General features: G+C 37.9%; 1 protein-coding gene across 1 annotated transcript in view; it reads right to left on the bottom strand.

Moving 5' to 3' along the window:
* bmper (BMP binding endothelial regulator) overlaps positions 1 to 24,276 on the bottom strand; it is a 58,903-nt gene that overhangs the window by 17,378 nt on the left and 17,249 nt on the right. The window contains exons 3-8 of the mRNA XM_055164301.1: positions 11,373 to 11,472; positions 5,078 to 5,160; positions 4,048 to 4,138; positions 3,820 to 3,902; positions 388 to 487; positions 186 to 295 (exon numbers count right to left, since the gene is read on the bottom strand). Of these exons, the coding sequence (XP_055020276.1) occupies positions 186 to 295; positions 388 to 487; positions 3,820 to 3,902; positions 4,048 to 4,138; positions 5,078 to 5,160; positions 11,373 to 11,472 (567 nt within the window). The remainder of the gene's footprint in view (positions 1 to 185; positions 296 to 387; positions 488 to 3,819; positions 3,903 to 4,047; positions 4,139 to 5,077; positions 5,161 to 11,372; positions 11,473 to 24,276) is intronic.

Here is a 24,276-nt window from a genome sequence, read left to right as displayed (position 1 = left end):
AATATCCCAATTTCTTCATCTTTAGACTGACTCTGTTTCAAACCACATGCTTTTACTGACAAGACTGACTGCAGATCTTGCCATTAAAATCTCCTACCATATCATCAGTCCAGTCCTGTTGCATACATTTATAATATTGCCACATAACTTTCACTTTCCCTGTCTTTAAAAGCCTTTGTCATTACCTTGCATGTGCAGGTGGTGCAGTTGTCATGTTGGAATGAAGTCCCGTTCTCATAAACTTCACTGTGAAACAAACAGCTTCCCAAAGACAAGTCAAACACCTTCCTCTGACCTGAAGAAATAAATAAATAAAGAAAACTACGATGAGATACAATGTGAAACCTTAAGTCAGTGAAGTATATTTGAGATGTGTGTATGACTCACCTACACAGCGGGGGCAGCACTGTCCAGGGGGGGTGTGGGTGAGATGGCTGGGGCAGGAGAGAACCGGACACACTTCCTTCATGCACAAAGTACGGCCTCCCTTCAACACCAAGGAAAGACAAACTGTTAAATAAAAAGAGCAAGATTCTACAAAATATATAGTAATTGGCTATTGAGCTGAAATAATTAATGAAATAAAACAAGGGCAACTGTGATACTGAGCAAGACAATATCAAAATTCACTTTGTACCAGAACTGGACAAAATGCAATTTCAAAGTTGGACAGGTGTTCAAAGCCCCTGTACTCAATTTTCTGTTTGAGCAAAATGCGCCTGTACAGAAATTTATTTAGGTCAAAAGAAGTCCGCTGTGTACTGTCTGACTGCATTTTATTATAAAGCATTTTATTTACCAATGGCAAAACCCACTCTGGACCCTGACAGTAGTGAAAAGAGTTTATAAACCTGTGGTGAATAATTAGGATGCTCAGAATGCATGAGGTAAGTGAGGAATAATTTTAGACCACTGCAAACCTTTTACTTTGAACTTGTTCTGTTTTTACATTTACATTTAAGACTGTAAAAATCAAGTACAGTGACTAGCCTATTAAGTGCTAAATACAGTGTACAGTAGCAATTAGTATTTACTAGTACAATTACAGAACAGGTAAAATAATTAGGTTATTAACTCTTAAAACATTCAGATAGACAATCTTACAATCTGTGACAGCTTGGGAAAAGTTTGCTGGATTTATTATTATTATTATACCTCCGACTAGCATTGTCATGATACTAAAAACTCAATTTTGATACTAAGGAATGGACTCGATACCCAATGCTGATTCTGATTAAAAACAAAATGAAACTCTCTTTACTTTACTTTCAACATTAGATAATAGTACTTTCTTTTATATTACCATGTGGCCTTATATCTATGTAATCCCTCATTTGTACAGGTATCTATTATCCAGGCTGGTGCCACCTAGTGCTTCCGCTCCACTTCATTTCTCTCCAGCGACTAGGTCAGGAATCGGAATACACTAGAGGGCTTGCAAGAACCCCAGAAGTTGTAGACTGCACACTGGCCAATCAGCAAAGAGCTGTGAAACCATGACATCAAACTCAAGCGCCTGTCTGGGTCCTTTTTGTGGTACAGCACAACAGTAAACAAAGCAGTCGAGATGGATGTAGACGAAGCTATACATTCTGTGTTGGCAACGATTCTTGAGATTGAGGAGTTAAAGCTGGAACACAGAGAATGTTTGGTGAATTTTATCAAGGGGAAAGACGTTATCGACATTTGGCGCATTACATACGTCACGGCCAAATAGAAGCGATTGGTTAAATTAAAAAAGTACCCGCCTACTGTCAAGCGAACAAATCCTAACAATGCAAGGTCAGACGGTTTCCACGAAGTGAAACCGGTGAATGAATCAGGCTAGATATCGACAATCTTATACAAGTTCATTCTAAAGCTATTCAGAAAATGTTCACTTCTGTCCTATTGATATGGCTTTTTTAGTATCGATACTTGTTGAGATGAGTATCTATTTTTGATACTATTGATAAGCATCTGATTTTTGACACTACTTCCTACTTCTAATGCAGCTTTAACCAAACTGAAAAATCATTATCTGAATACTGAAATAATCCAAGAAAACCCAAGGTAGTATTTAGTTGTATCAATGAGGCCCACCCGTATGACGAAGTTCGCTTTTGGCATTTTATCAAACTGGTACACAGCCTGTTATTTACTTGTTTACAACTTGTTTACTTTCTTCACACCATGATTACAGATTTCAGACATGAAAATATAAAAATAAAAATGTGGAATCATGTGCAGAGGTCTACCCGCTGCTATCCTTGGCAGATCATTTACAACTGTGATTCCAAATAACACTAATTTACCTTTACGACAAGAAAATACCATTACCATATAAAATCAAATACATTAAAACTGTATTATGCCTCTGTATGTAGTAAACCTCTCTATGTATTCCCACAGACTCTACCCTGTGTAGTTCCCACATCGGCCCGATCTGCGTCACTGGACCCGGGTCCTTATACTGCTGCCCATAACTTGTTAATAGCCTTACCTGGCTAGAGAGTGCGCTAGTGTGAATTTAGAAACTCGAGCTCAGCCAATCAGGGAAGAGGATGTTGTTGTAGCTAAACGTTTGTGGCTCCCGGGGGACCTCAGAACTGACTTATTATGGGGACAGAGGGGCCCCTGACTAATACAGAGGTGCGAGGGTAAACAGTGTTGATGTTGTGTTAATGTTCTGCCAGTCGGGCTGGAATAACAAGCTGGCACGGAGCTGCTAATAGGCTTTATGAGGTCTGTACGGTGAGAGGACTGGGCCAAAAAGGATTCATCAAAAGCATTTAGAGATGTGTGTTTTGCTGAATGCTAAGTGTTGTGTTGAGCTGAGATAATGGTGCATTGCGTAATGTTTCTGGTGGAGGGTACGCCAACCTGCTTGTCCCTATGTTATTGCTCTCCCTGAAATATTTTGTATAGAACTGAGACATGCAAAACCCATGATGTATCATTCATTTATTTTATTTTATTATACTTGCACAGAGTTGTGGTAAGTCTTAAGTGCAAGTCTAATATTTGTTTATCTTGATTTTTGAGTGCGTATTATTCTCTTGAGGTTCTTGATCTGTATATAACAACATGAGAATTTCTCATTTCATTGGTGGACAATTGACGGTTTACATTGCTATGTACAACACTTTGTAAACTGTCTAATTTATAAAATGGGCTGTACAAGTAAGGTTGGATAAAAGTTCTCTTATCTTAGATTTTTCATTAAGCTTCATGATTCCCATGGTTTGTGTTCAGCTAATATCTGATTCTATGTTTCAACATACTTGAATGTTTGGGTTTAGATTAAGGCTGGGCAACTGTTGTGGAATTTTGCACCCCCTGCATAGGCTGAGCAAGGACACCTCCAGTTCATTGATACCATTTCTCTGTGGTTAGCTCTGGTCTCATCCAACTATCACAGAATTTTTCCTTCTTAAACTTTATCAGTTCCTTGGTCAGCTTGTCTCACAGAATCCCCTCACTGTGCTCTTCTCATTTTTATCTCGGCAAGCATGTCTCCGAGCTGTCCTTCTTAGTTCCTATTTATACCTCCTTGTGAGGAAGCATAGTCAGGTTTGAATAGCCAATACTAACGTACAGTGTTGAGTATTCAAGTTCACCGGGTCCCGGACTGATGTAAATAAACTTCTCCTGCCTTGGACTCCAGAGTCTCTGCCTCTCTGTACAACTCTAGAACTTGTTAGGACAACACTTATTTTCCGTAACAGCAAGTCATGATTATGGTTAAGATCGGGATCAGTGTCCAGAAAATAAATGTAAGTCAATGTAATGCCCCAAGAAGTACAAAAATCCAACACACTAGAGTACAGTGTAACTCACAGTACAAGTACATCTGACACAGGGCTGACCCTCTGGACTGAACTCCTCCTTCTCTTTGTACAAGCGGCCCTCGAAGATACAACCTACACACAAACAAAACAAAAATGTTAGAAGGTCTGTTACTCAAGTTACACTTTAATCTGATCTTTATTTAACACAATCTGACCAGAAAGCTGATTTGGTTGGAGGTATAACAGGTTTGCAACAGTTTATGAAATAGGTACTCACTGGGGCAGGTAGGGCAGCATTTCTTTGGGTGGATCTTTGGGTTTTTACAGTGAACCACGCACTGCACCTCAGCCTCTGTCACCACTCCCTCCTGAAAGAACAACACAGAAACATGAGTTCATATTATAGATCCTATAAATATGTATTAACTCATACATTTAAAATTTTGGGATGGATGCAGACTTGTGGTCAGTACGGTGAGTTTTACCGATCAATGCCTATTACATAGTTTTGACAAAGCTGCCATAACTTCAGTAAGGCCTGGAATACAGATTGTAGGTCTGTATCTCACCAGAAACACTTGGCTCTAATAAGCGCAGTTCTTCTCGATGTCACCAACTACTTGAGACCCCTGAAGGCATCACAAACTTAGATGTAGATGTTTTTTGACAAGAAAGATGCATATTGACTTAGTTTGCCCTAAAGTTGCCAAAAAAAACCCTGATGTTTACTGACATTTCTACCCTGAAAATTCTAAATAGTTTCTTGTTTTTTATTATTAACACTTAAAAGTTAGTCAGTTAGTCACTGAAAATATGTTAGTCCATTTCAGACTTTTTGAATATTCTGACGAGATAAGCATTTAAAGGGTCTATATATGTAAAGCTGGTACACCCTTCAGGACTACTTCTTTTTTGCATATGCACTGATATTAGACTGTAACAGTATAGCAATGTAAAATTAATTTGAGCAGACAGTTACTTTTATAATTACCTTTACTTGTTTCCTTGTGTAATATATCACACCACTACTTTATACTTCTACTTCAGCGATGTTATTTTGTAGTAATGATACTCTTATTTAAATATAACTATTAATACAATACTATATAATACAACTTTTCTCTCTATACATTGAGCATTTCTGTTAAATCCACCCTAAACTAAACTAACCCAGTATTCTTCCCTCTAACCCCTCAGACAGTGAACTGAATAGACACAGCAGTGCAGTGACGTTAGCGCTAAAACAACATGTCCGCTCATATATCTGCTGATTGAGCGCCCGGCCGGGAGGAAATCGTACTACAGACCTGACAGCGCCGACTGATGCACGGTTTGGTGGGGGTGGTCCAGTGGTCAGTGCTGTTGTAAGATTTGCCGTCCAACATACAACCTGGAACACACACAAGGACAGGTTAGAATACTAGGACTAGGATTGGGATACATACTGTTTAATTGTGTGTAAAAAAATTGAAAATATCTCAAAAGTTTGTGCTGTTTCTGATTCTTGAATGGTGTGTACCACAAAATAGAATACTTATTGTATTACATGGTTATAAGTACATGTGGGATTATCATCATCATCAGCATGCTATATAGACCCATGCATACAGAATCCTCTAGAACTCTTCACACATTCCTTAATAAGTTAGGATTTCGTGACACTAGATCCACTCTAGATTATGTATAATATAAGAAATATAATGAGGGGACTGTGAATGTAGTGTATATTAAGTCTCAATGTAACAACATCAGACAATACCAGCATTAGTGATCGATTGTGATGTAAACATTATTGTGACCTTCACTGCAACACCATTATTGGTTATTAATTTAATAGTATATTTTATTAACATATTTACATTATATTATACATACACAATATTTCCTACAACATAAGCATAGCCAGACTGGACTGCACTAGACTGAACTGAACAACACAGTGTCTTGATGGTTCATGTCTCCAGGTCCCGTCCTCATGGTAAACAAACTTCTGTGTTAGAATTCAGCGTCATGTCCATAAACTGTATAAATAAATGGACATAGCTAATGCGCTAGCTGCCGCATTCCAAATAGGAAGTCCACATGCACTTCCAGCTCCTTCTGACCCTGGTTCCCACTGATTTACATTAGAATATTGTTACCCCTCTCTCTGTAACTGCTGTAGTGAGCCTTGCCATTTTGGTCTTAAAATTTTCGTATTAACCCACTCTACAAAATCCTTTTTTTTTTTCTTTTTTTTTTCCGCTATTCTATCAAAAAAAAAAAAAATCCTATTCATAATGTAGAGCATGGCTCCAAATTTGCCCCTGTAACCATTAAAATCATGAGCTTCATGCGAGTGGTGCTGAACGCTATGAGTGACGTCAGACTCGTTTCGTCAACTTTTTTTTTAATACAGTCTATGGTCATGGCCTCTTCTGGTATCAGGTCTGACAGTGCAGTCAACAATAAAGATTTACTGTTACTAAACCACTTTTGAGTTTGGAAGTAATTTACAGTATTATTTGCAATGTTCACGGTCCGGGTATTCTAGAGCAGTGTTTCCTAAACTTTTTTTTCTGGGGACCCATATTTTAAAAGTCAAAAACCTTCACAACCCAAGTCAATAGACATTATTCGTAAATCACAAAATAAAGGTGGATTTGACCATTACTGAACATTAATGAGGATATTTTTTGTATTTTGTTCACTGTGTGATCGTGTCTCTCTGAACATTTAACCAGCAATAAAAGTCACCTATTTGGACATTAAATGTAGCCCAATTCTTTTTGTTTTCAACATTCAATTGAACCAGCAATATTGGAACAAAATAGTCAATAAAATCATTTTTAAAAAAAGAATTTAAAAAATTATACAAAACGTCAGAACTGTATATTGCAGACCTTCATACAGATTGTGACAAGGCGACCCCCAAAAAATATCCTGGGAAACAATGTTCTACCATTATTATATCTTTACTTGACTTTACAAATAATACATATGTCTGCAGACACTGGGGGACAGGTGGATTAAGAGTTTTGCTCAAAGACACAACAACAGTCTTCACCTGGACAGGGTTTGAACTGCCAACCTATAGAGATCAGAGGATGAGCCACTGTTGCCCCAATAGTTTATAATTTATTCTCTGTCCACTTTGATCAGGCTCATCCTCCTTCCAGACAGGTGCTTCCTCTCTCATCTCCTCTCTCTTCTCTCCTGTCTCCTGTCTCCTCTCTCCTATCTCCTAGTCCCTACAGCTGTTCAGTGCTGCACACCCACCTCCGCAATAAACAAAACAGCCTATTCATTACGGGACATTTACAGTAAGTGGTCTCCAATCGAAGTTTCAACAAGCACACGGAGAAACCTGATCAGAGCCATCGACCGACCGACCGAATGTGGGGTGAGAGAGAGAGGGTAGGGGTGGGTTAGGGTGACACTGCTAGAAGAGAGAGAAGAGAGAGATAGGCAAAAGAGAGGAGGAGAGATGGAGGAAGACAGAAGAAACAAGAGGAGAGAGAAAGGAGAGGAAGAGTGAGGAAGAGGGGTCCAGCAGAGGGGAGAGGTGGTCCCTAAACAGATTGATCTTTTATCCTTCACTGGGGACTGTTTAAGATGACAACAAATCACCAGTGATCAAGCAAAAAGTATTCAATTGCTTCTCAAGTTCCTGCATATAGATATCCAGAGGTACAGTAGTTTATATTTAGCTATACGTTGCCAATGGACATATACTTCAAGGTACATTTTGTAACTTCGTCAAATGCTTTTCTCCATGGAAATTATATTACTTGGTTTGTAATATTTCACAGTGTGGTATTAAGCCTTTCTATCTTCATGGAGACCAAACCAGACCAAGTTATAGGGCAGATCTGTGGAGAGGCGACCCCACTCACAGTCAGAATGCTTGTTTTTCTAGATATTTTTGAGTTATAAAACCACCTGTAATTGAATAAATGTAAGGCGGAGCTGTTTAATGTCACACTGTGGAACATTCCTGACATTCTTCCTCTTGATCGGTCATCACCTCCACCAGAAAAGTTACACAATGCGCCTTTAAGACTTCAAATATATGAAGCAAAATGGTCGTTCATTTTAAACAGTTTGCAGCTTTCCAAAGTTATTCTGAGCATATTAATTATTTGTTGGTGAATTTAGCAACTTTCAGATGCCACAGCAGAGTTTTACCATCTCGAAAATGCTGATAACTAGCATGCCAACTGCGCACTTATTTATTCTCGGACACTAAAACGCTTATAATTAGATGTGCTCAGCAAACAGCCTGAAAACCTACTGTATGTATCTGTACTGAGGCAATACGTATGCAAAAAGTATAAAAGTGGAGTGCGCGTGAGTGATGATGGTGGTCGGAATAATGAATAATGTTCTGTAAAGCGTCTTTGAGTGTCCAGAAAAGTGCTGTATAATATTTATGCATTATTATTATTATTAAAACAAAACCTGCTGAAATACATGGGTATCGGGTACAGTCACTCCAACTTGAATTAACATTTATGTGATGCTCTCGTGCAAATTATATAAACTGCCACCCCCGTATGTCACTGACACAACAATAGCAGCTGTTTTTCCCCATAATCTCACTATTCAAATCCGGCCTAAACGTTTCACCAGCTATTCTCCTCCAGAACCCTTCACTCAGCACTATATTTTAATAAACTGCAAATTGCATCCAATAAAAAGAACCTTGGTGCAACTGTGAGACTATAAGCGTATGATTTTATGAGGGTGATATTATACTCAGGCATGGGAGGGGGCACCCAGGGGTCCTAACTGCGCCACAGTGTGACCGCACAATAGAAAAGCAGCAGTCTGGGGCTTTCCTGGTCCAAGTTTGAGCTCATTTAGCCGCGTACGGAGTGATAAAACGTGACCACATAGACTAAGCCCACACCCAGCGGTACATGGGTTATTATATTGTTGTGAAGGGCTGTTAGTGTGAACAGGCTCAGGGACACAGGGACAGTGCACGGGGTTCATAAAGATACTTTTATGTGTGTGGTGAGAGAGTGGAGAGTGAGGTCAGGAATTTAGATTTGGGAATTATTGAAAACAGTTTTTACAGAGACATGAAAACTTTATAGCAGCACATGTACTGACTGTATAGGCTTGCTTGTTAGCTCTTTTAGGCTATGTATGCCATATATAGTACCAATTTGTCAGCTTTGTTACCACCTGCAATGTTTTTTGACTTGCTTAATAGCCTAGATTGTGTAGCCAACGTATTCAGTTCGAGTAACCAACAAAAAATAATAAAACAAAAATACTATGGAGTGACTTTATGTATGTTCAATGCATTGAAAAATACATTATTATTCTTAATACTAAAGGTGCAGGGTGTAACTTTCATGATTGAGGGCCCGCTCCCATATTGTCCCCAAAGACTTGTCATTGCTTTATCTAGAATGTTCCACTGTACAGTATTGAACTTATCTACTTTGCAATTACCATAGTTTCCAGACCATTGAGCGCACCTGAATAAAAGCAGCATCAACTAAATTTTAAAAATGTTCATATATAGGCCGCACCTAAATATAAGCCGCAGGTGTCCACGTCTTCAAGTTCAGGCCATCTGCTTTTATCATCTTTTTGCACTGAGTCAGTTCGTCATGCTGCCATCGCCAAAATCTCACTATCAATTTACTGATGCCGAGCTCACGTGCAGCAGCTCGATTTACTTCTTCGACAGTCATATCAATTGCCGTTAACTTAAAAGCTGCATCTGCATTTCTTTGTGCGTTTTTCATGAGGAGGGTGTGTGCATGAAGCGCAAAATAACTGTTCAAAACACAATCAAATGAGCATTTTCCTCAGCGCATCACCCCTGTCTCTCCCCACGCTCTATTGTGCATGTCTCCTGCAAGAGCCTCTGTCCTGTCTGTATCGTGTCAGTGTCTTGGAGGACAGCAGATTTCAGGCTCTCTCTATCAGTTAGGTATGAGTGGATGTCCGGCTACAGAAGTTTGAAACGTTTCTTCTGTTCATTTAGCATCATAACTTATTTCATCACATGCCAATAAACGCTTTGAGTGCGCTGACAACATTGCTAGCTAGTGTAGCGTATATATGAACGGATAATGTGCCAAACAAAGAATTCGTCCATACATTTGCCGCATTGTTTTATGAGCCGCAGGGTTCAAAGTGTGAGAAAAAAGTAGCAGCTTATAGTCCGGAATTTACGATATTCAATTAGATGTCAGTTGCTTTAGAAATACATACATTTTTATTGTCACCACTCCACTGCTCTGACCTGTAACTTGACCTGCTTGCGTCACCTGCTTGTCTCAATGGATGGATGAACTTAAATAAGCTTAAATAGACATTTAGTGGTGTAGCTGACTGAGATGAATGAGGAGAGGAAAGATATTAGTTGTAGGACAGGAGCACCTTCTCTGTTCATTCTGGGTCTTTATGTTGTTCAAGGCATATGTCAACAAAAGCCCATTTAGTGGCTTACAATGGAATAGTGTGGAACATTCTAAACAAAGCTATAACATCTCCATGGAGACAAGCAGGTGGCAGACCGTCCACAAGAAAATTGAATCTTTAAGATCTGAATGTAGGGTAGACCTACTCTGAGAACTAGGAGCATGAGGGACAGAAGAGCTCATTCTCCAACAGGCTCCTACAGCTCCACTCAAACTCTGAAAGATACAGGCCTACTTCATATAATACTCCCTACAACTGTACAACAACTCACCCTTATGTAACAGATAATACTCCCTACAACTGTACAACAACTCACCTTCATGTAACAGATAATACTCCCTACAACTGTACAACAACTCACCTTTATGTAACAGATAATACTCCCTACAACTGTACAACAACTCACCTTCATGTAACAGATAATACTCCCTACAACTGTACAACAACTCACCCTTATGTAAAAGAGAATACTCCCTACAACTGTACAACAACTCACCCTTATGTAACAGATAATACTCCCTACAACTGTACAACAGCTCATAATTATGTAACAGATAATACTCCCTACAACTGTACAACAACTCACATTTATGTAATGAAAAGCCCTATGCCCTGTAAATCATCATTACCTATTTATTTTGCCTGCCTCTTGCTCTTTTTTGCAACTTATTTAGAATTTATTATTACCATTTATATTTTTTCTCTTTGTTATTATATCATATTGTGATGTGTGAGCTACTGTGTCCAAATCATTTCCCTTGTGGATCAATAAAGGTTGTCTAAGTCTAAGTCTAAGAACTTAAAATATTGTGCTATACAAATAGTGGTAAGCCATTTCCACTCCATCACAGCTTCCTTACAGCCTACTTAGAGGTAGACTAATGTGGATTATAAATAGCCTACATTATATTGCCATTTAAGAGAAAATAAATAGCTACCACTGCCTAAATATGACGCATACAGGAAGCTAAACATGCGTAGCTAATCTCTGAAAAATGTGTTTACGTTTTATATTTCACACTCGACTTGACATGATGAGTTTTTAGGATGTAAGCTCAAGTGAGGACCACAGAAGTCTAATCCTCTCCACGTTCGAGTCCTTTATGAGCCTGTAGCATTTTCCCACATGTTCTGAGCGGTGTTCCAGCAGCGGTAAGATGGCTGACAGACTCTCACCTTTACAGCGCTCACAGCAGGCTCCGGTCTGCTTCACCACCAGAGCACAGTCCTCGGACACAGCGGGGCACTTCTCCTGGGCACAGTCTGCTTTACCGTCCTAAAACACAACACAACACAAGCTTATACACGGCGGCTCTGTCTATGCACGTGTTTAGCTATTTAAAGCCTCAGTAATGATGCATATTTTGAGACATCCAGGCACAAAATATATCAAAGAGTAAAACTAAAACAGCTGGACTTACTTAGCTAAAAAACAGACTAAAATAAAAGCTTTTTTTTTTTTATGTTTTTATTGCACTGACATATAAAGAATAACATATGTCCTTACTCTGGGTGGGCTTGCCTCTCCACAAACCGGACACTTATTTGGCCTGGTTGGGGGCCTCCTACTTGCTTGTTTTCACGGACATATTGTTCCCTTGCTTGGCTATAAAATTCCACAGGATGTAGTTTGCAACACCACTTAAAGCTGCACTATGTAGCTTTTCAGATGGAGGGTCCAGTACCTGCTTATTGCCATGGAGATGATTGCGTTGCTGGATTGCATTACATTAAAATCTATCTATCTATCTTGAATTTAATATTTAATTAGGCTACAAGTGTTTATTATGTCTGAAAAAAATAAAACTAAATAAATTAAATCAGGCATTCTCACTGTAACTTGCTAGATGTCCCTGCTTGTCTCCATGGAGATAAATAAGCTTAATGCCACACTGTGGAACATTCGAGACCAGTGATAACATCTCCATCAACACTAATTATCGATGTTCTACCAGAAAATTTACTCAGTCCATCTTTAAATTTACAAATCAAATAGTTTTAAGCTGAACAACATCAGGTGAAGTTTGATCGATCAGCAAAAACAAAGCACATATAGGACTTCACACTATAGTTTTTTTTTCTCTCTCCTTCTTCCTCCTTTTCTCTCATTTGTTTCACACCCAGTTTTTACGACGCGTTTAATCCCTGGGCCATAGGACTTTACACACTGGAGCTTTATAAACTAAAGTCTGTCCCTGCGGCGGCTGCAGCTAGCCCCGATCAAAGTCTGAACCCGAAATAAATGCAGACTTTAATATAGAAACAAGGCCCGACCACGGAGGCCGGTGATGTCATGGGGAGGAGGCTGGGCACAGGAGGGGACACGGGGACCGGAGCAAGATGAAGTGGGGCACATTTGAGCTCAGTTTTCCGCTGCCATAACAAAATGAATCTGTGGTAGAGTGACCGGCGGCGTCGGGATACGGCCGTGACAGGGTTAGAAAATGTGGCCAGTCCAAATGACACGCACGACCGGGGGACTAGTTCTTGTTCTGTCATTTGGTTTGTGCAATTATTACGAAGACGTATACGGAAAAATGTCATGCTCGAATAACAATCATTAAAGCTGGATTTTCCTCCTATAAATGCACTCTCTAGCCATCGTCTTTTTGCCATTTCAAATACATGCGACAACCAAGCTTTGTCCAAAAATCCACCACATCAGCAGAATTCTTAGTCTGGGTGTTTTAAAGACTGTACTTGGCAATATTTTAAAGTATTTGGTACATGATCACACTCACCAGTGCACGCAGACACTGGGGGCAAGGTGGGAGAAGTGTCTTGCCCAAAAACACAACAAGAGTATTGGGTCAATGGATCTGAAACCAGTGATGTTTTATGTCAAGAGCACGATTCAAACCGATAACCTTTGGGTAAATGACGAATAAATTCTCATTCTTATTCTCTCCCTTTTCTTCACCACCACCTTTTTATTCATCCTCTCGTTTTATGACAAAAAACAATGTTCTGTCCAATTCAATGGTGGTTTCATGTTTCACAGCAAGACACCTTTCTGTGCTGAGTTTGCATGTTCTGCCTTTTTCTGTGTATATTTTCTTACAGGAAGTCTGGTTTCTCCCATCATCTAAAACATGCACCATAGGGAAATCAGCTGGAAAGTCTGTTCGTGGCAAGCGGGTAAGGAAATAATTAATATTTCTTCCCAAGTCAGCAGTTACAGATTCTATAGGACATGGGGAAAAATAATAAGATTTAAAATACGACTTCATAGTAAACTTCGGCGAGAAAATGAGGATTATATTGATGTAGTGGGTGGTACCACGGGGTGTCGCACATTTTAAATTGTTTTTAGATTATTAAAATTTATCGAGCCTGTCTGTTTTTTTTTGTAATTTTGGATTTTTGTGTTTTTACAGTTAGCTATTGTCCCTGCTGTCCTGTAGTTCTTCGTTGATTTTCCGGTCACTTCCCTTTTCCCGAACGTGTCCATTCATGTTAAATAAATAACATAAACTGCATCCCCGGCTCTGGACTGTTATTACCACGGCTATAACATTGATATACTGAAAAAATGTGTGCCGCTTCAGAAAGATCGGCAAAATGACATAAACATTTGACCTGACATTTGCTCTCGCTATCTTCACATTTAATTTAATTATGATATAGAATGCTGATTTTCTAATGCAATACATCACAGTACATGATGCGGCTGACTAAAGGCTGGCGAGAATGTCCCCCCTCTTCCGGGCACAGAAGTTACCCATGTGTTGCCCAAGAGAAGGGGACGCCAGGAGGAAGGAGGGGGAAGTTTCCGCCAAAAGAATGGGACACTTGCACTGGGACTTTCAAGCCAGGGGGACGCTCGAGCCGGTATTCCACCATAGCCATAGGTTAATATCCTCAAGTGTGCTGGTCCTGGCAGGTCAGTGGAAGGACGGGTCAAATGCAGAGAATGAATTTCAATCACGAGGGAATAAAAAGTATATCTTATCACTGCATAAAAGCTTGGCCAAAATGTAAGATATAAACACTTGAATCTATCAGATTTAAAGTTAAAAGTAGTGAAATAATCTGTCCATGCAGCTAAATAATTTTACTTAACAAGTTATGACCTCTTATATAAAGATGGGATTTTATATTTTATTATTTATCTTTCTATTTTATTTTGACTTGTATATAATTTTTTTGAATTATGCCTTATTTTGACACCTGTCTCTTGCTATCTTTTTGCTACTTATTTGGAATTTATTATTACCATTTATATTTTTTCGCTTTGTTATTATAATATATTGTGACGTGTGAGCTACTGTGTCCAAATTATTTCCCTTGTGGATCAATAAAGTTTGACTAAGTCTACATTGTCTAAGTTATCTTAAAATAAACTACCTCTAGACTAAAATTAAGCACTCTCAGAACTAGTGAGTATATAATAAATATGAAAACAAGATGAATAACCTTATATAAGTTTTAAAATCTTGGCCAGATCAGAGAAATTTGCAGTGTGGGACCATATTTGACACAAAAAGTTGATACTGATCAGACAAGGATTACCTTTGTCAACAAAAACATTTATTTGTCAGCATTATCCATAGGCTGTATATATAAATGGACATATATATATATATAAATCCTTGCTAACCAGCAAGCAGCCGCGTTCCAAATAGGAAGTGAGCATGGGCACGCTTCCGACTCCATCAACTCTGGCTTCAATTCACTTTGTATTGACAAAATGTCGCCCCACTCTCTGTAACTGCTGCTTTCAGGCTTCTCAGTTTGTTCTTGTTGTGTTTTTCTTTCATTATTTTGTCCGTAAATAATAATACCTGACTCCAAATTCTCCTCGATAACTGCTAGATTCGTTGAGCTTCACTTGACTGGAGCCAAACACAATGGGTGACGTCACACTCCCTTAGTCCACATTTCTATACAGTCTACAGTATTATCACTAGAATTGCTTTTATACTAATGAAAATACGGAGAAGAGCATTCCATTACACTGAAACAACTAGCATGCAAATTCATAAATAGTTCAAGACAGTTATAATGAGAGACAAATCTACACCATCTCCCAAACTAACCATATTTCTGTGTGTTTTCTTATATTTCACAACACATCGATGGCGTGTCAGAGTCCCTTTTAAATGACATAAATACAGGGTTTGAAGCAAAAACAGTTACAACATTAAAACAAACTCCTAAATTCACACAGGACCTAGCCGACTGCTTTGGAGGATTTGAGCTGCTCGTACGCAGAGAGCCGCCCATAATTAGCCTACATGCCCAAACATCTTCTCAGTTATCTTCTACAAATGGTTCCCTTTCAGCCACAAAGCCACATCCAGATATGCTCCGGCGTTTTGGCTCTGCTCCGGTAATAATGCTACGATAATAGAAGGCTACCCTTACATGTGATGCTTATTCTGTCAGTACCATGCATTTATGCTCAGAGAAGTGATGGCTCAATGAGACTATACAACACTGAAATTACTCATCATTAAAAAATACTGTCTTCTTGGATGATTTTTTAAATAGACTCAAAATTAGCCGAGCATAGTCAACGCAGCACTTGTGTGTGTGTGTGTGTTTTTATTATTATTATTTAAATTTTTAACAAACAGAAACAAAAATGGAGCAAAAATGGCCCGGTACTTGCGACTCTTAGCTTGAAGATTCCATGTTTGATTCTAGATCCAGAAGGGCCAGTCTGGATGGAGTTTGCATGTTCTCCCTGTGTCTGAGTGACTTTAAGTTATTTGTTTTTACTTATTCATTGGGCAAACAAGCCACTGATGTTTTGAAATTTAAGTTAATATGGCTAATAATATGTTGCACTTTTAATCAGAGGTGAGGACTTGCAGGTCGTGGCTTGGACTTGAGTCAGACTTGAGTCACAACTTGATAAAATGGACTAAGACTTGGGACTTGACTTGGACTTAAAGGTCAGTGACTTGGGACTTGGCTCAGACTTGAGGCCTGTGACTTGAGAAAACTTGAGAAGCATTTTAAAATCTGAATTCGTTCTATTCTGACCATAATGATTCACTCTAAGATTTTGTCAAGACATTTAAAAAGGACAAATTTGCATTTCTACAACTCTTATATACTCTATAAATACTCATATATAAATACACTATGATTACTAAATTGCAAAAATGTAAGCTCTATTTGGTACTTTGGTTTAAAGACTTGAAATGACTTGAAGCTCAAAGCAGATGACTTGGATTTTACTTGGACTTCGGAGACTAGACTTGGACTTGTGTGTATTTGACTTGGGACTTGACTCAGAGTTGAGGTCAAAGACTTGAAACTTACTTGAGACTTCCAAAACAATGACTTGGTCCCACCTCTGCTTTAATATTGCACTTTCAAGCTCAACCTTATTTCCGACTTCAGCCTTGTTCATACCTCCATTTGTGTTAGTAGAATGTTCTCTATGCCACTGTCCTGTTTTTCTTTAGTAATTAAAAAAGACTATAAAAGTCGCAAGTTTTCCTTCGTGTTTTTTGAGAATATACTGTACTGTAGGGGTGAAAGCTGAGGCTGCTGCTAGTGTGGACTGAACAGACAGTTTAATGGGGAAATGCTGTTCCCTAAATGCTAATGTGAACCTTGGTTGGATAAGGATTCAAAATTTGATATGAAGATAACTTCTAACACATAGTTTTATTTATAAAACTGAACAAAATAATCGCTGTCTGTGGCATTGGCAGTGATATTTAAAAATAATAACGTGCAGCAATGTATAGAAAAGAATGAAACTATGACTAATTTTTTGGAACTATGAATGAACTATTAACACCGGAAAAACACTATCCAGCTAAATTAAAATGGCTTAAATTAAGAACATTTGAGTTTATTTGAGTAGATTTAACTTGACAAGTAAAATGATCTACCATTGAAATAAGTGTGTTTATTAAATCACGCAAAGTTAGATTTTGTTTCTTATTTTAAGAACAAAAAGTTGTTGTTTTTCTTATTTTAAGTGTGGCAAGATGTATTATTCCATTGGCAGATAATTTTACTTGACAAATGAAATTTACTTTCTTAATTCAAGACATCTTAACTTGACTTGATTTAGTTGTTTTGCAGTGAACTATAAACATTTATGAACTATGAACAAACTAGTTAATTTTGAAATTTGTGAACTGAACTTGGAACTTGTTCATGTAGAAAATAAACTCCCAACACAGCCGATCAGGCACTGGTATCAGATACTGATACTGAAAATCTAGATGGATTGGATGTCGTTTTTTACAAATATCAGTTCATTTATGTAATAAGACAGTTTACTAGTTGTAGTTGGCCCAGAAATGCTCATAATATTTGAATTTTTATTTAGTTGCTCAGACGTTACTTGTGGGATAAATAACAACTACATAACACATTTGTATCTGTTTTGTCCTTTTTTACCGTAAGTAAATAAAATCATATCAGAACTAAAAATGCTGTGCCTTGGATAGTCCTTGAATGGGACACTGTTGCCACAGTGGGGCTGAGTCGCTAAAACCGCCATTGCGTCCTTAGGCAAGACACTTCACCCACAGTGCCTTGTATGAATGCGCTGTGGGCGTGAGTGTCGGTGATGGTCGGAGGGGTCGATGGCGTAGATTGGCAGCCTCGCTCCTGTCAGTCTCTAGTAGCTCATCACCACTGAGTATGGAGTGAATGAATAATGTATGAAACTGTAAAGTGACTGTGAGCGTCTGGAAAAGCACTTTACACGGCTAATGTCTTAATATTATTATTATTTACGGCAAGTGTCCCAGTTTCTGTCATCAACCAGAAATGGGGTCACAGTTTAAGTAGCAACAACAAGTCCATCGTAGTTTTTGATTGGAACCTAAAAAGGGCAAACTAAAAAAACAACAATAATGCCAAGGTGAGTGAGTGTCTTGCCCAAGAGCAAAAGGATGATATGAAATGTTGGTATCAAAGACATATCCAGCAATCTAACAAATGGAAGGTAAACAAGTCCACCTTCTGACAAACTATTTAAAGCAAATATCTTTTGAACGGGGGGAAAGTTCTGAAGCCCACAGTCTCCCAGCCCCCACCTCTCTGTCCCTCATTTGCATAAACTCGTGTAAGTACTCACATTTAGCCCCTCCCACTCCATGTCCCGAGGGGTCAGAGGTCACCAGGGGCCATCCCGCCTTACAAACACTCGACATACCAGCACGGCACCACCGCTAACCCAATCCCTTTAGTGATGGCTGGGGTCAGGGACAGAGAAAGTTTACAGTGTTTTTGTTTTTCGTCGTAAATCTTGACAAAATTATCAAGAAAAAGGCGACGGAAACCCAACCGAAAAGTTACGCAGTGCACCTTTAGCTTATTTATTTAATATGTTCTGAAATGAGTGATTCTTTCATGAGCTGCCAGGAAAAACACACTGTCTGATCTAGTCCGATTTGAGCCGGATTGTAAAAAATGCATGTAAACACGGATATTTGATTGGGACAGTTGTTATTCGAATCAATCTAATTACATAAAAACATCTGGAGAGACGTGTACTCAGAGAAAGGCTGCTTGTAGCCTACAGCGCACTCCAATCCCACTAAAAGAGGCATTCATACAAACAAACATGAGTAGGTCTGAAAAATTAGCTGATTTTTGGGGCTGATATTTGTGTTCTGAGCTACCCAAGCCTCCGTGCGGTCATGTGCCATTTTCAGTTTGTCCTCAGTGCACCAGCTTTGTCTTTTTGAACAAACTAATGAGTAAAAATGGAAACAGAAGAGAACATAACTTTGCTTTAACAGAAATGTGTGGGTTTTGCTATGAATTTTAAATCTTAAACGGCTTTTCCGTATGTATTTGAGCTAAATTTGTCTTGCAACGATACACAGATAAATTGTTTAAGCAGCTCTTGAGGTCAAAATAAGTCAGCTGTGCACAGTGGAATCTAATTATTAAGTATTTATTGTCCGAGAATCAATCAATTCACGTTGTAGAAACCGTCTGACCTTGCAGCATTAGAATTGGTTTGCTCAACAGTTTTTTTATTTAACCAATCGCGCCGCTAACGGGGCTAACTGGTATATTAAGCTTTTCCCAAACCCCTTCGGAAGAAGGGCAATAACGTCTTTCCCCTTTCCCCCTAAAATTCACCATTCTCTTTGTTCCGGTTTTAAATAATCGATCTCGGGAATCGTTGCCAACACAGAATGTATGGCTCTTCGCTGATTGGCTGGTGCCTAAACTTGCACTTTTGGGCTTTTTGCGAACCGTCTAGTGTGTTCTGATTCCTGACCTAGTCACTGAAGAGAAATTAAATAGAGCGGAGGCACTAGATGATGCCAGTTGTTGTTAACATTATCATGGCAAAATCTCTAGCCTCTGAAAGTTGTAAAAAGCTCTTATAAACTCATTGCGGTGAATAATTAGGATGCTCAGAATGCAAAAGGCGAGTAAGGATTAAATTTGGACCGCCACAAACTACTTAAAAATGAATTTGTTGTTTTTTTTTTCACTTTCTGAGACAATAAAAAATATTGGTGTGGCAAATATTGGCGAAGGGCCACAACAGTAAGACAAATATTGAATGGAGTATCAAAAACATATTGGATAATTGGATAATTTTATCTTTGGAATTGCCTGTTTCTCCTGAACTAAAGGTAAAATAGCTGTGAATTTGAAAATGACCACTTCATGACATCACAAGGTGGAACAGTGCATTTTGAGCTTTGGAGATAGACAGACTAATAATGTGGGAATGAAACAAAATGCAACTCCAGGTATGTTTTTGAGAAGGTAACAACATTCTAACATGGCTTAAAGCTCACAAGAGTAAATTTTGCGTAATATTGGATGTTTGAAAGAGAAAGTAAAAAGTACCAGGGAGATGTGTGCTCTACAAAAACACTAATACCCTTCCTTTCTTTCTTTATCTAAAATTAATTGCTCAAAGTAAATGAGTTGTTGTTTACATTTGTATATGTTATCATCACAGCTGCAAAGTTTTACCACAAGTCAACAAAAAAATTGTGCATCAATGATTGCAGTGTCTATACAGTCTATAATCAAACTGGAGCATCCTTTCAAATCAAAACATAATCATATTGAAATACCAGGATGTGCCCGAGAGCTAAACCAGTGTTAGCGCTCAGGGAAGTCAACTGAGGCTGAGATTTTTTGGAAGTTCTCGTAGGAAAACTTTAAAGTTGCTATTTTGAGTTACGTCAAAGCAGAATGTCATGGAAAAGTGAAGGACTAAACAAAAGTGGTCTTACACCTAATACATCCAACAGGTCAAATCCAATGACTGCAATTCAATCATTCACTTATTCTATTACTAAAGGTCAGTAAAAACAGGCACACACGGACAATATTGTACTGTAGACAGCGCACAAGGCTAGTACTTAAAATGTCGTCAAATCTTAAATATACAACCATTCAAAAAGTAATTCAGACTTTATGAATATTCATATTCATATTCTGCTTCCAAAGAGGGTCAGCGGAAAATTTTATAATGCAACAAATATTTAAAAACTGAAAGAGGCTGCCATTTTGTGCTAAAATTTTCTCCGACTATCACAAATCGTTGTATCACCTCATTCACACAGGCAAGATGGTGGGTAAAGTGTCTTGCTCGAGGGCACGGCATTGGTATGCAGCGTAGTTTGGGCTGAACCGTGAGCTTTTGAGAGTAAATACAGTACACTATTCCGCAACGCTGAACTGAGAGTTGGTGATTCGATTCCTGTGCCCGTCAGTGCATATTTTTGTTGTGTCATTGGGCAAGACACTTAACTCAGATGTTTACTTTTTTTTATGAATGTGAATAAGTAAATGCTATAATATTACATAATATTAGAAAGCAGAAAATTATTTGTTAATTATTGTAAAAATTGTGAAATAGGCCATACATTAGAACACATATATCTACTTATAATGCCATACTGTGGAATATTATAGCTTAAAAAACAACATCTCTATTAAAGAAGAAGAAAGAGGCGAAGTAAGAGTCAGGTCTGTGGAGATTAGGAGTGTGCAAAAATCAAAATATCAAATAAAAATATCAAAATCAAAATAAAAATATCGATATATATTGTATTGTTTAATGTGCTGATACAGCATCGATATCGTGTGCTGCTGTATTGATATATCGCCAACAGTTGTTTTTTTGTTTGTATATTTTACAAAATTATTTTGTTATAGCTACAGTTTTGTTGCTTCTTCTTTTTTCCATTAAAGTCTATTTAAAACAAAAGGAACATAATATATTTTACACTGACACAGCACATCCACTACAAGATTGAACAAAAGAAGTTTGGTAATAGTAAGAAAACAAGAAAAAAATATATATTCATAAATAAAAATAAAATGATTTCATCAGGTCACACTAAATTAAAATCTAATCTAAACGGGGCAACAAACACTCTCCAAGTTTTCCAAATTGTGTCAATTTGTCAAAGTCAAGTCTCATATAAAATGTCAGTTTTTCCAATACATAAATAGTATGGACAACATTCATCCAATCCTCAAGGCAAGGAACTTTATCACTAAACTGTCTTCTTGTAATACACTTCTTTCCAGCAGCCAGTATTATGTTATAAATATATTTTTTCTTGTGTTCTATAAGATGAGCAGGCCTAATTTTGTTGCTTCTTTAAAGGAAGGAAACATGTTCAAGTAACACTTTTGACATTTTCTCTGTTTTGACAATTAAAATGAGTGTGTTTCATATTAACTTTGCACAAGAAGTGGTTTAACAAAGACTTTTAGTATCGCAGCCATGATTTTGCCATTATTTTTAATTGGATCTTATCAAATCAATTTGAAATATATCGTATCGAATCGAAAGCGCAACGTATGAGATATGTATCGTATCGTATTGTGGTCTATGTATTGAGGTATGTATCATATTGGTACCAAGTCTTAGTGGAGATGCAAGCCAGCTCAGAGTAAGGACGCATGTTTTTCTAAGTTTTTCAGTACAAGAAAAACATAAAAATTAAAAATAAAAATAACATGCATTTACTTTAGTCAGGTTTTTGGCAAATCAAAGTTACACGGTGGGGCTTTTAATGTTTTAATACTGTCAACACGCATCACTACCACTAGCAGTAATATTCAAAACAGAATACATAAACATTTTCTTTTCTCATTTCATGTTTTCCTACAAAACCGCGTTCACCTCAAATGCTCCCGGACTCTTGGACTAGACCTTCTCATACCCCGGAGCTGGCAGCAGTGACCTTTGACCTCTGACCGCTCCTCTTAAACAAACAGGTTGTGACCCCGGTGAAGGGCAGGAGCCACAGTAGCTTAGGGCCCAGACGCTACCATCACACGCACTTACAGGGTCTATGTCATGTTCCAAAAACGTGAAGAAAAAAAAGAAAAGTTTATTAAATTACGTTCTAACCTTATTAAAACAGGCTGACTGAAAGAATGAATTCACTGTCTGCAGGTGAAAAACAATACAATCCAATATTACATCATATTTTCAGTAATATCACATAAGTCTTATATGTTACTTTTTGTTTGGGGGTCTATCACCTGCTTGTTTCCATGGATACATGTCATTGCTCTGCCTAGAATGTTCCACAGTATGACATTAAACAGCTCTACCTTACATTTATTGAATTGCAGGTGGTTTTATAGCTCAAAAATACAAAGAAAAACAGGCTGACTATAAGCAGGGTCGCCTCTCCACAGATCTGACCTGTAACTTGGTCTGGTTTGGTCTGAAGATAGAAAGGTTTAATGAAATGCTCTGAAACATTCTATCTAGATCAGGGGCCTCCAACCTGTAGCTCGGGAGCTACCAGTAGCTCTCCACCCCCTTCTAATTAGCTCGCCAAGGTATTTTGAACTATATGTATTGCGCTGAATAACTAAAATTTGATTGACTATATGCCTATTTCCCTTGTAAATGTATATTTTTATGCCTAACTTTGTGAACTAATAACTGGATAATGGTTCATGTTTTATAAGCATGTAACTGAGGCTCACCGTGGTTCTTATATTTCCCCAGTTTCTGGGAACTGTTAAAACTAGTAGCTCTTTGGCATTTTCATTTTACGTTTTTCGTTCTAGATGAAGTAGTAACATCTCCATGGTGAAAAGCATTTGACAGACCCTCCACCAGAAAAGTTATACAATGCGCCTTTCCACAGAAACAAAAAGTTAAAACCACACTTCGAAACATTCTCCACGCAAATATACTTAATGTCTGATCAAACGTTTGGGCACACCCTCTCATTCGACGTTTTCTATATGTTTACTACTTTCTACATTTTTCTATACATACACAAGGCATCAAATATATGAAGTAAGATATACAGAATTAGATAACAAAGAACTATAACTCTAATGAATATACTTTTTATACTTTATATTCAAATCCACAAAGTAGCCACCCTTTGCTTTTTTGATAAATATTTAGTAGAGTTAGACTATTTAACTTTCCCTATACCATACTTCATATATTTGACATGTTCTATAAATATCTAAAATATATAAAGTGTTAAAAAATAAAGGAAAAACATGAGATATATGTAATGTGATCAAGCTTTTGACTGATACATTATGGAGTTGAGTGTTGAGTTTCTCCTCCCATCAGTACGTATTGCTGTCATGTCATTGGGCGAGACCAGCCGCGCCTCCATATTTTTGTTTATGTATGAATACTTCTCCAGTAACAACTCTATCACAGAAGAATGTAACCTTGTACATTTCAAAACATGTAATTTCACATTTTGAGTAATTTTTAGTGTTTCTTTCCCACACCCATCTCAACACAGAAGTTATTGCATCTTTCTAATGATGATCCTAAAATTCTTTCATTGTAGGTTGTATTGAAACCTCTCTTGTGCCTGTAATCTTGTAGTTTCAGACAGGATTTTGTCCTCTGTGTAATTTTTAACTTCAAAACATGACCAAAATGTGTCACTCAACCACACTTCAAAGCTTAGTGTTATCAAGAATACCGATGATCGCAGTATTGATCGGCTACTGTTTGAGTAGGGACAGGAGATGACCTCTGAACTTTGACCTGGGATGTTTACCTCATTGATTCTTGTGGCTAAAGGTAACTATCTGAGAAAAAAGAAGAAAGCTTTGATGTAATTGTAACAGACAAGAAGTAGAATATCTGGTAAATTCATTTAAA

The sequence above is a fragment of the Boleophthalmus pectinirostris genome, unplaced genomic scaffold (genome assembly GCF_026225935.1).
Source record: "Boleophthalmus pectinirostris isolate CB_2022bp ecotype Guang Dong unplaced genomic scaffold, ASM2622593v1 HiC_scaffold_6, whole genome shotgun sequence".
NCBI lineage: Eukaryota > Metazoa > Chordata > Actinopteri > Gobiiformes > Gobiidae > Boleophthalmus > Boleophthalmus pectinirostris.
This window is presented reverse-complemented; position numbering and strand designations above follow the sequence as displayed.